Here is a 13086-nt window from a genome sequence, read left to right on the forward strand (position 1 = left end):
GTTGGTTCCCTTCCTTGAACGCAATGACCTGGCAACAGTGATCCATGCAATGGTCACCTCGAGATTGGATTACTGCAATGCTCTCTAAATGGGGCTGCCCTTATCCCAAATCTGGAAGGTGCAGCTGATGCAGAATGCAGCAGCGAGGCTGTTGTTGTGTCTCCCTCTGCCAGAGCACATCCAGTCTGCCCTAAAAGCACTGCACTGGCTGCCTATAGCATACCAGATTTAGTTCAAGGTGCTGGTTCTTACCTTTAAAGCCCTATATGGTCAGGACCACCTTTCCCCATATGTTCCCCAGAGAGCACTAAGATCGGGGTCCTAAAACCGTCTGCCCCTTCGGGGCCCTAAAGAAGCCAGGCTAGCTGTGATGAAGGCCAGGGCCTTTTCTGTGGCGGCCCCATACTGGTGGAATGAGCTTCCAGATGACATCAGGGCCCTGCGGGACCTTTTACAGTTCCGCAGGGCCTGCGAGACGGAGCTCTTCCACCAAGCTTTCGATGAGCGTGCCGCCTCCCAATACTGTGGCCCCAGCCCCAATATCAGTACCAACTTAATAACTACCGGTAACAGCCTGGCAAGAACCCAGACTATGGTAGTAGTTGACTATCTGGATGCCAAAACAATGCCATCACGTATTAGCACCTATGTTTACTAGCATTTATATTTTGTATGTTGTGGTTTCATTTAAAGCTTGTGTTTTAATATATCCCTTTGTTTTATTTATATATATATATATATATATACACACACACACACGCGAGCGCTATTTTTGGGCAGGAAGGCACAGGAACGGAGTTCCGGCTGGCTCCCGAGGTCGCCACGCCCAGCAGGAACTCATTAGCATAATAGACCACACCCAACAGCAGAAACTCATTAGAATTGGCTACATTAGGGGTGTGTGGCCTAACATGCAAAGGAGTTCCTGCTACAAAAAAAGCCCTGGGTCTTGACAACAAACAAGGTAAACAGAATAAGAAGCAAAAGGTGGGTGTGGCTGGATGACCATACTTCTGGTAACATGGGAGTGCGGCCTAATATGCTAATGAGTGGGGCTGTCAGGGTGTGGCCTAATATGCTAATGAGTTTCTGCTGTTGGGTGTGGCCTATTATGCTATATATTCTGTAAGCTGCCCTGAGAGCCTGCCCTGGCAGGGAGGGCGAGATACAAATTAAACAAACAAATAAATAATAAAGCCTATGCAGACATTACAAAGTAAAATGACAGGGTACCCCCCCTAGCATGTTTGCTCTCATATTGATTGAAGCCCAGCTTTTTTATTTTTATAGCAAAACTGTGCACATTCAGCCATAGCCATGTAGTTACAAGCTTCTGATTCCCACAGCTGCTGTACTACCTAGGTATAAATGAAGCAGGCCCAAGGTGCCTGGGCCAAGCCATGTGTTGCTGCCTTATTTCAACTCCCCTATGATATAGAAAGTGTTAGTGCCTCAATTCACATTACTGTTTGCCCTAACCTTCACTTTCACAACAGCGTCGACTGTTTCGTATGCCAATAAACTGTACATTTCATCTTTTAGCGTAGGATCTTACCTTCTTCCTGACTTGAAGCCTCTGAACTGTCCCCCTTGAAGTGTTCCGGTGTCTTAGATGTCTTTAAAGAAGACTGGTTATCTGAAAGGTAATCGTTGAATAGTTTCAAATACACACTACAGAAAAAAGTGAGATTTGAATAGGGCTATGAAAACTGAAAGTTTCAGCAAGAAGCTTGTGGGCTCAGGGCTAAACATAGGGGTGCGTTACCTAATAATGCAGCAGTTGGTTGGCAGCCAAATTTCTTTAAAATAGCAGCTCATGGGGGATGCTTCATATTGCTTACTGCTCTCCAAAAGAGGAAGCATCGCTCACATTCAGTGGTTTGAGACCGTGTATACAGTTCTCTATTGCTAACTCACATCCTCCTTATACAATTAAAGATCCTCTAATTAGGTGTAACATATACACAGATGGCCTAAACAGTATTCATTGAACACTGGGTGTCTTGAGGGTTTTACTTCTGGGAATTTCTACTTGGCAGACAAGTCAGTCTGGAAACAAACCCTTTGGTGGGGAGTCATGAGGAAAACTGCAAGAAAGACAGTTAGCAAACACATATAGCTCCACTGCGTTGGGCTTAAACAATTTATTAATACAAAGTAAACAACTGGAGCTTATTTGGACTTAAATTACCTTCTTCTGAGCTAATACCTAAAATCTCCCCATCCTTTCACTGTAAAGAGTACAGGGATGAAATCAGCCTATTTTAATGCATCAGCTGCCAGCAGTATATCCACTAAGGACTTTTAATCAATCTCTCCTTAATCTAAAAGGGAATTGGGGTGGTGAGAAGAAATGCGCTCCCTCAGCCATTAGGGTTGCCACTTGGGGCAACGGGTGTGCCATTGGCTGGGGGGGGGAGAGGGATGAGGCTAGCCGGCTTGGTGCGTGCAGCTGGAACAGGCAGCGAGCGGCCATCCCCCGCTCGCTGCCACTTCACCACTACGTGCACCGCTCGCTCGCTTGCTCGGGCGGCCGGTGGGGAGAGGGATGAGGCCAGCTGCCTTGGCATGCTGGGCCCTCGAGCGGGTGGGAGGGCGGGGAAGGAGCCAGCCCGCCTGGCTTGGCCCGCCACCAGCGCGCGGTGCTGTGGACGGGCGAGGCCTGCCACCTTTGGCAGCCGCCTCCTCCAGTGCGCTGACAGAGGAGGGACGAGGCCAGCTGGCTTGCCCCGCCACCTCCAGCATGAGGCGGGGGGAGGCGTGTGCCTGGCCACCGGGGAGCCGCTGCGTTCTCCTTTGCCAGAGCATGGGGGGCGGGACCCCCCTCCGCCGGCCTCTCTCTAGGGCCCGTTGCCTCTCTTCCTGCAATGGGCTTTGTGCCTAGTATTCAAATAATACAATTTTGAATAAGCTGGGCTTAATTATAATTCCCTTCAGTTCATCTCACTGAAACTTTTTAATAGGAGTTTTCCAGCACAAATGGAGTAGCAGGTACTGAACAAATTTTTTCCCCAGGAGCTGCAGAATATGTATTCATTAAGATTCATCATCTGAGGCCTAGAATTCATGTTGCCAGCTGTAAGAAAAGCATGAGCCCAATAGGATCAGCCAGTTGTGCTAAGAAAGTACAGGATATCATTTCATTCCCTGGACACGAACACCAGATCCAAAGGCCGACATCAGCCTTACAGCAAGTAAAAACAAAATCCTTGTTGTCCCCAGGTCCAATAGTTTAGCAGACTGTGACTTTCTATGCAATGTGTTTTGAACTCAAATTTAAAACTGAGACAAAGCAAACAGTAGTACACAGTGTTAATAACTATCTTCGGGCTCATGCATAAAGAATATTTCATAAGAACATGGACTGCCTTACTGACAATTCAGTTAAAATGGATTTCTTGAATTTAGACAGACAGTCGCATGGAAGTCAATGTCAAGTGTATCTGAAGTCAGCTAATCTGACTCATACATCAGGCTTCTGATACACTGAGTGACAGGAGCTTCATGTGCACCTGTAATACCAATCAGGAGAACACTTAGAAATGTCTTACTGTGGCTGTGCAAAGCTTCTGATGACAGAGACTGAAAGAAGTGGTTCACACTCTGGTGCTGTAGAAAAGCTTGTGACGTAGTTGAAAACAGCTGCCTAAAAATAAAGGGGAAATTTGCTTATGTAAAAGAAGTCCATTTAAGGCTAAGTAGGTATTATTTTTTTAATTCTGCTGATCTCTCTTGTCAATGCAAACCAAACACCCTAAGTAGTTAAGGGCATGAACTATCCCTGCACAGACCCAAAGGACAGGGCACCTATTGCTAACCGGACTCCAACCTTTAAAACCCACACCCTACTCAAGAGTGGTAAGTTAATTTTTACAGTTTGAGAATAATACTAATAGGTAAAGGTTTCCCTTGTTCGAAAGCCAGTCGAATCCGACTCTAGGGTTGTGGTGCTCATCTCTGTTTCCAAGCCGAAGAGCCAGCGCTGTCCAAAGACATTTCCATGGTCATGTGGCTGGCATGACTAGATGCCGAGGCGCACAGAATGCTGTTACCTTCCTTCCGAAGCAGTACCTATTTATCTACTTGCAATTTCTTGCTTTCGAACTGCTAGGTCGGCAGGAGCTGGGACCAGAGATGGGAGCTCACTCCGTCATGCAGCACTCGGGTCTGGAACTGAAGAACTACCGACCTTCCAGCCTGCAGTTCAGCGTTTTAACCACTTGAGCCACCGCAGCTCCATAATACTAATACTTGACCCAAAATGAGGGTTACTTCGCACATTACGAGGTAGCAGAGGCATGCTTTTTACTCCAAGTACGTGTGGTAGAGAGCTTCAGTCTAGTCTAGAATATATAACTAGACAATAACCACAAGTGATAACTTCCATTTGGCACATGCACATATGCTAATGGGTAAATGGGATGCAGTGCATATGCCACTGAGGGTGCCTGGCCAATCTCTGATCACCAGGAAGCCATGGATTAAATAAAACATTTGTAGAACGGTATGTGAAACACAATGGTAAAACTCAAAGAAGTGCAATCCGCAGTTGTTTCCCAAATTTTATATGGGCCTTTATTAAACATGCCTCCCCACCCACACATATCTCCCCACACACGGTAGAAATGCCAAAGCAGGAATACAAAAGCTGGTGTACAAATATGACATCCGCTGTTAGATACCCCCATGCAGCTCTCCAGCCCACCTCTAGAAATGTATCACACACGATGTACTTAAGAGTTCTGGAAGCAACACTTTGAGGTGTTCAACACAACTACAGCTATGCAAATTCAGTGCTTTCCTGTTTAAGCAATCAGATTTCTAGTAAATATATTAACTACATGCAGACACATAACTGATAGCAAGCCAAAGTGAATATTTTAGTAAATACTATCATAGCCTTCACTCCATTCTGTTACCTTATCATAGGTTCTAAATCTGGATGTCGTCTTTCTTCTTGTTTCTGGAAGCCCTGGTTTAGTGCTCCTAAAATTGTCTTGTCAAATGCTTCAGAAGAGAGTTCCTTTGGAAGCTGAAGAGGCAGGAAATGTTAATTACTGACAACTAAAATTACCTACCCCGTACAACAGAACCAATAATGTCTTAGATTACACCTAAAAACAGTTTTAGATTAATTAATTTTTAAACATTGGTTAACGGCAAAGTTTGTGTGACAAATACAACTCCTTTCTAGCGAGACAAAGCTATCACAATGTTCCTGTTTTGTAGCCAATTCTGTTTTGTTGTTTATACCTTTCACAGAGCAACAGAACTGAACCCCACTACCAAACCATCTGGAAAACAGTGAGATTTCATTTCTGAAACCATATTAAGAAATTACTCTCTAGATTTCCTCCTTCACTAACATTTTTTATCTCAGAGTGGTCCTGTGTATAAGTCACTATGAATACAGACCTCTTTTTGGTTTCATTTGGTTTACATGTTATGGAGGCCAAAATCTCTTTTCAGTCTGAAATTCTATTTCAACCATAACGCAAGGATAATTTTCATAAATATCCTGATTTATTTCATGATCGTCACTACTATACTTCCCATGTAAGATTAAATTGATATTAGTGTACATCAAGACTGACATAGTCATATCAGTATTTGTATTAGACTTGAATCTTAACAGATGGCTTTGAAAAGTTGCAAATATAGGATGGGATCTTTTAAGATGATACACTGCACATACAAAAGGAAGCCTTATCCTATTACAAAGCAGCCACCACTGCAGCGAAGACTACGGTAGTATTTTCAACTCTGCAGTGATCATCAACCTCTTTAATAAAAATCACAATCAACCAAAATTTAAATCAGATATAGGAAATGTGTAATGATATGCTCACACAGGATAATGACCCCTTCATCACAGGAAGTCCCCCCAACATCGTAACCAATCCTGTACCACCACTATACTTCATTCTTCCAAGTGCCAATATCTCCATATGGTATCTCAGACAGTTTCCTTATACACTGGCTAAATAGCCAAAGCTGATAACAGTGGGGAAATGTAAATCAGACCCACTGGGATTAAGAAGGTTGGCCATGCCGATTGGGTGGAAGTAAGAAGATAGAGGGCCACAAGAAGCCACTGAATAAACCATCACCCCTCTAGATCGGAAGCAGCACACATAGCTCAACTGCAACTACAGCTGACCTAACAGGGAGCAACTAGCCCTTGCAAATGTTGAAACAATAATCTCCTAACCAAACTCAACACAATGCTCAGCATTCTGTAAGAAACACCAAGCTCAAAGCATACACCAAATCTGTAACTAGTTTAAACTTTTGGGTTTTTTTACGGCCGAAGCCAGCAATAACATTTAAGATACAACAGAATTAATAAGTAGTAAGAACCTCTGTAGATAAAAATAAAAGAAGCTTAAAACAGCAATAAAATTCATTTTAAAATTCTTAAGAAACATGCAGTTAATAGCAGGGTGATTGATGTTAAACTTCCTGAGTTGTTATAGATTTTCTAATTCTTAAAGCTAGCCATCCATATCTAGCCACTAGAAGTGTTACCTCTGAGTGTCTGTCCGCAAGGAGGTTTTTGATAATACTAACTCTTTGCCTACTTGTGAGAGGTAAGGACTTGGGGAGCAGAGGTGATTTACGGAGATTATTATAAGCCTTACAGTCAAAAATGATATGTTCTAAATTTTCGATGCCATCATTACAGCAGGGGCAAATACGTTCCTCAAGTGGGATTTTCTTATACTTTCCCTCTGTAATTGCTAGAGGAAGAGCATCCCAGCGCATAAGAGTAAATGTTCTCCTATATTCATGGTTTGACAGTTGGTGAAGATAGGCCATAGAACTTATTCTGTTAATGGGGTCCAGAAATCTCTTCCATTTCCCTATTCTGCCAACGTTCTGCCTATCAATATCCATAATCCTCTGTTTTATCAATTCTCTAGCTTTATCATATGCAAGAGAAAACAGGTATTGCTTTGTAAGGCCAAAATAAGGGAGTTTCTCTTCTATAGCCTTAAGCCAGGGAGGTATAAAGGTATCTTGTAATATTAAACACGTAAGCCCTTTAGATAGGAAAACTAATTTCAGCCAATAATAAATCACCATGATCCATAACCTTGCCTCCACAGTAATCATTTCGGTTTCAATTCAAATGAGTGCATTTGGAATGCCATTAAAGGTAAAGGTTTCCCTTGCTCGAAAGCCAGTCGAATCCGACTCTAGGGTTGCGGTGCCCATCTCCATTTCAAAGCCGAAGAGCCAGCGCTGTCCGAAGACGTTTCCGTGGTCGTGTGGCCGGCATGACTAAACACCAAGGCGCACGGAACGCTGTTACCTTCCCACCGAAGTGGTACCTATTTATCTACTCGCAATTTCTTGCTTTCGAACTGCTAGGTTGGCAGGAGCTGGAACTAGAGATGACCAGGGGAGGCCTGGAGATCTCCCTGAATTGCAGCTGATCTCCCGTTCCAGAGGTCTCCATCTGATCTGAAGACCAAGTCCTATGAGGAAACGTTGAAGGAGCTGGGCATGTTTAGACCTAAGAGGTGATACGATAGCCATCTTCAAGTACTTAGAGGACTGTCATATAGAGAGGATGGTGCAGAGTTGTTTTCTGTTTCCCCAGAAGGTCGGACCAGGTACTTGTAAAACAGATCTCAGAAATTTTGACTGCACTGTATCCAGCTTCTTATAGTTAGATGTAATATTGATGGGGGCTCCAAAAGTAAGTTGATAGAGAGATTTGGCCTTAAATAGTCTGAAGGCAGTTACAAGACATTTACCCCCTTTGTGCCAGTAAAATTTTTGTATTGCCCCCGTGCTCCTTTTTGGCATTTATGGCCACAAATCTGTAACTACATTTGTCAAATAGGACAAAAAATTACATCTACCTTGCAAATCATGCAAATACATTTCATCTCCTGCTAGCACTGTGCCTTATCCTATAGCAAGGCTATGATGCGGTGTCTTCTTTAAGTACTTACTTTTAGAAGAAATTCTTGTAGCTCTTGGTGTGTTTTTGTTACACAGGATATAGAATGATCAGACCAGGTTACCTGATGAAAACAAAAGCAGTTAGAAGGCAACCCTTGTCCTATGTAGGACTAGTGTCCATCACATTACTGCTATCCAGCCCAGTCTTTACAAGGCCTGCCCTCTATACTCCACGTGCAGAGGTGAGGAGGGTGGTAACGAGAGACAGGGCACCAGTTAAAAGCCTTCCCCCCCTTGAGGCTTGCATGGCCTGTACCCTACTCTCTTTTAGGCAGCAGGTCAAAACAACTGCTTTTAACTAGGCAATCTGCTTCTAGCATGAGGACTAATGAGGATCAATTAGGCTGCCAAGTCTTTTATGCATCTAATGGTTGTTAATTTTAATGATTTTATCTTTTGTGTTTTCTGAGCCGCCTTAAGCAGGTCTCTGAAGAGGTAGCACATTAACATTTTAAATAATTTGTCCAAGGAGCTGAGGGCTTCACAACCACCCTGTGTGGTAGGACAGGCTGGCCCAAGAGTGTAGTGAGTTTCACAGCTGGAAAAGGAGCTGATCCCAGCCTTAAACCAACACCCAAACCACTATGCTGGTTCTCCTCAAAATGACACAAGAACAGCAAGTCGTGACAATCATTTACACAACATTTTTGGCCTTCAGAAGCATTGAAATCAGCAAGACACAAATGCTGTGCCCATTCTAAACCAGTGCCATTCTAAACCACTGCAACAGGCAACTTGAAATATTATTATTTTTGGGTCACTTCAGACAATATTAGGAGACAGAAATTTGTTAAATGTCAGCCTTAAGTACAGAACAGCCTAACATTTTCAAATACACTTCCACAGTATTTCAAAGTGTTACAATACTTTGAATGTCAAATTCACATTTTCCATTTTCTATGCTGTTTTGTTACTGGGAAAGCATTTACCATATTTACAGGTCTCTTATTACAAATATTAAATACGATTGAATAATAATTGGCATCTCGAGAGGTATCCTGTCTACCAGGTGCATGCTTCCAGAATGTCACAGAAAGGATAGGAAGATCCATCAAACCCACAGGTTATTATGCTTTCTTACTCATCCATGTGGGAACAAATAATACCGCCCAGCACATCCCAGAACATATTAAAAGAGACTATGTGGCTTTGGGTAAAAAGGTGAAGGACCTGGGAGTACAGGCTGTGTTTTCGTTAGTTCTTCCTGTTGAAGGCCGTGGCTTCGGAAGGGAAAAAAAGAATACTGCAAATAAATGACTGGCTACGTAGATTGTGTCATCAGCTTATGCTTTCAAGACGAAACTTCTATCGGGAGACTGTTTGCACCTCACAAGGATAGGGAAAATGTGCTTGGTAAGAGCACTGCAGATCTAATAAGGAGATCTTTAAACTAAATCCCATGAGAGAGCAAGACAAAAATTCAAAGCCTGGTATGATGCCAGTAACTGTCAAGAACACTAAAGATTCGCGGGAAGTGACACATATGCTAGGAAACATTAACTCACAGGTAAGTACAGAAACAAAAGCCTCAGGGCACATATACCATGGATTCCAATGTCTCTACACTAATGCGTAGCTTATGGGAAACAAGCAGGAGGAACTTCGAAGTGCTAATACAGGAAGGGAACTATGATCTAATAGGCATTACTGAAACTTGGTGGGAAGACACTCACAATTGGAATATTAGGACTGAGGCGTACAGCTTGTTTAAAACGGGAAGACAAATAAGGGAAGGGGAGGAGTAGCTTTAGATGTAAAGTAGGTATATACTTGTGAGGAAATACATGAATCTCAGTGTGGAAGTTCAGTTGAGAGTCTCTGGGTAAAAATAAAAGGAGTAAGATATTATGGTGGGGGTCTGCTATAGACTACCAAGCCAGGCAGAGGACTTGGATGAGACACACCTTAGAACAGATTACAAAGTTCTTAAAGAGATGGGACATGGCGGTCGAGATTACAGTTACCCAGATATCTGTTGGAAGTCCAACTCTGCTAAAAATGAAAGGTCCAATAAATTCCTGACTTGTCTTGCTGACAATGTTGTTTTTCAGAAAGAGGAGAGGGAAATAAGGGGATCTGCTATCTTGGACTTGATTCACACCAACAGGGAAGAACGTGTTGATGAGGTGAAAGTAGTGGGCACCCTGAGTAGTAGTGACCATGTAATTTTGGAATTTACAGTCTTGGGAAAGGGAAAAGCTGTACGTAGTCAGACACATAGGCTGGACCTCAGGAAAGCAAATTTCGACAAAGTTATGCTGGGTAGAATCCCATGGTCAGAAATACTTAAGGAGAAGGGAGTTCAAGAGGGGTGGGAGTTTCTTAAAAGTGAAATGTTGACAGCACGATTACAAACGATTCCTATGAGAAGGAAAAGCAGGAGGAGCCTAAAGAAGCCAAGGTGACTCCGTAAACAGCTTTCTAAAGAATTGAGAAATAAGAGAGACTCGTTTAGGAAATGGAAGGAAGGCCTTATAACCAAGGATGAATATCAACAAATAGCCAGTGCTTGTAGAGAGAGAGTTAGGAAAGCTGAAGCTCAGTATGAGCTCAGGCAGGCAAGACATGCTAAAGACAACAAAAAAGGGTTCTTTTCTTATGTTCAGAGAAAGAAAAGAAGCAAGGACAGGGTAGGCCCATTGCAGGGTCAGTAAAGTTAAATTGTAACAGATGAAGAGAGGGCAGAACTGCTCAAGTCCTACTTTTCCTCAGACTTCTCTTGAGAGGAAAACAGTGCCCAACATGGCAAAAACAGAACACATGATGAGGGAAGGGAGTTGCAGCCGAGCATCGGCATGGGGTAGTACATAAACACCTAGTTCCTTTAAATGAAGCTAAAGTCCTCAGGGCCAGATGAATTGCATCCAAGGTTACTAAAAGAGCCTGCAGATGTAGTTTCTGAACTTCTGCCCATTATTTTTGAGAATTCTTGGAGAACAGGTGAGGTGGCAGAAAACTGGAGGCGGGCAAATGTTCAAGAAGGGGAAAAAGAAGGATCCAGGTACCTACCGGCCTGTCAGCTTGATGTTTGTATCTGGAAAAGCTTTAGAACAAATCATCAAGCAGTCGGTCCTTGAGCATTTATAAAGGATGGCTGTGATCACAACATGGGTTTCTCAGGAACAAGTTATCTCTTTTTTTGAGAAATTACTACCTTGCTGGATCAGGGGAATAGTGTAGACATAGTTTACCTTGATTTCAGTAAGGCTTTTGAGAAGGTTCCACATAATACTCTTGTTGGCAAATTGGTAAAATGTGGTTTGGATCCTATGACTGTTAGGTGGATCCGTAATTTGTTGACAAATCGCACCCAAAGAGTGCTTGCTCATGGTTCCTCGTCCTCTTGGAAAGGACTGACAAGTGGAGTGCCTCAGGGATCTGTCCTGGGACCTGTTTTCTTCAACATCGTTATAAATGATTTGGACGAAGGAATAGAGGGAATGCTTATTAAATTTGCAGATGATACTCAATTGGGAGGGGTAGCAAATACGGTAGAAAGGGTCAGGATACAGGATGATCTTGACAAGCTGGAAAACTGGGCTAAAACAAATAAAATGAATTTTAACAGGGATACATGTAAAGTTCCACATTTAGGTAGGGAAAAAAATCAAATGCATAATTATAGGATGTGGGAGACTTATCTTGGCAGTAGTATCTGCAAAAAGAATCTAGGGGTCTTAGTAGACCATACACTGAACATGAGTCAGCAGTGTGATGTGGTGGCTAAAACGGCAAATGCCATTTTGGGCTGTATCAACAGAAGTATAGTGTCCAGATCACACAAAGTGATGGTATCGCTTTACTCTGCTCTGGTTAAACCTCACCTAGAGTTTTGTGTTCAGTTTTGGAAACCACAATATAAGAAGGATATAGACAAGCTGGAATATGTCCAGAGGAGGGCAACCAAGATGGTGAGGGGTCTGGAGACCAAGTCCTATGAGGAAAGGTTGAAGGAGCTGGGCATGTTCAGCCTGGAAAGGAGACGACTGAGAGGTGATATGATAACCATCTCCAAGTACCTGAAGGGCGGTCATATAGAGGATGTGTGGAGTTGCTTTCTGTTGCCCCAGGAGGTCGGACCAGAACCAAAAGGTTGAAATTAAATCAAAAGCGTTTTTGGCTAAACATTACGAAGAATTTCCTGACAGAGTGGTTTCTCAGTGGAGCAGGCTTCCTCAGGAGGTGGTGGGCTATCCTTTGGAGGATTTCAGACAGAGACTAGATGGCCACCTGACAGCAATGCTGTTTGTGTGAACTTCGGCAGATCATGAGAGGGAGGGCAGGAAGGGTTGCATCAGCCACTTTGGGGTCAGGAAGCAATTTTCTCCTGGCCAATTTGGCCAGGGATCCTAGAGGGTCCCCCCCTCTTCTGCGCACAGAGCAGGGGTCACTGGGAGTGTGTGTGGGGGGAGAGGTATTTGTGAATTTCCTGCACTGTGCATGGGGTTGGACTAGACGACCCTGGAGGTCCCTTCCAACTCTATGGTTCTAATATGTATGTACTACTGTTCAACACTGCTGGATCAGGCATCTAACTGTAATTGGTTTTATCTATGTACTAGTATACATTTACAGGCCCTGATGCTGTGTGCATTACTTTCTCATCTCAGTTTCATATAAGAAGACTGTTCTAAGGCATGTACCATGCACATCAGGGCAGCAATCATCAGTTGTTGCTTGGAGTTAGAGGGACTGCTACCCTCATGCACATCCCTGCTTTTCGTACTTCACCACTGAACTGCCTTGTTGGGCAGCAGGTATGAAAGAGGTTGTGAGCAGTCTGCCTTAGTGGATCAGGGGGCAATGAAGCTGAGTTTCAGGCTGCTAGAAACCATCGTTGCTATCAAGCCCAGTTGAAATATGTGGAACCCTGCATGCCTTAGAACAGTCTTCCTTGTGTGAAACTGAGATGAGAGAGTATCATGATCAGTAGGTGAGGCTGGGCCTACAACTCCCAGAAGCCCCTGGGAGGTTTTGGAGCCAAAATGGACCAATGGGAAAAGAGGAGGGCTTGGAATAAAAGTTCTGGAGCAGCAGGAAGAGCTGTTCTTTCTTCCAGAGGGCAGAGCCAGAAGAAAGGCTCCTGCAGGGGAAAAACCCTCATCCTGAGGG

General features: G+C 43.5%; 1 protein-coding gene across 1 annotated transcript in view; it reads right to left on the reverse strand.

Moving 5' to 3' along the window:
- The window catches only part of ZCCHC2 (zinc finger, CCHC domain containing 2), a gene marked incomplete at its 5' end in the record, with an annotated part of 50721 nt that overhangs the window by 27217 nt on the left and 10418 nt on the right, over positions 1–13086 (reverse strand). The window contains 4 exons of the mRNA XM_015406327.1: positions 1556–1636; positions 3552–3646; positions 4920–5032; positions 7965–8036. Coding sequence (XP_015261813.1) covers positions 1556–1636; positions 3552–3646; positions 4920–5032; positions 7965–8036 — 361 coding nt within the window. The remainder of the gene's footprint in view (positions 1–1555; positions 1637–3551; positions 3647–4919; positions 5033–7964; positions 8037–13086) is intronic.

Source organism: Gekko japonicus, unplaced genomic scaffold (assembly GCF_001447785.1).
Source record: "Gekko japonicus isolate JY-2015 unplaced genomic scaffold, Gekko_japonicus_V1.1 scaffold2088, whole genome shotgun sequence".
NCBI classification, from domain to species: domain Eukaryota; kingdom Metazoa; phylum Chordata; class Lepidosauria; order Squamata; family Gekkonidae; genus Gekko; species Gekko japonicus.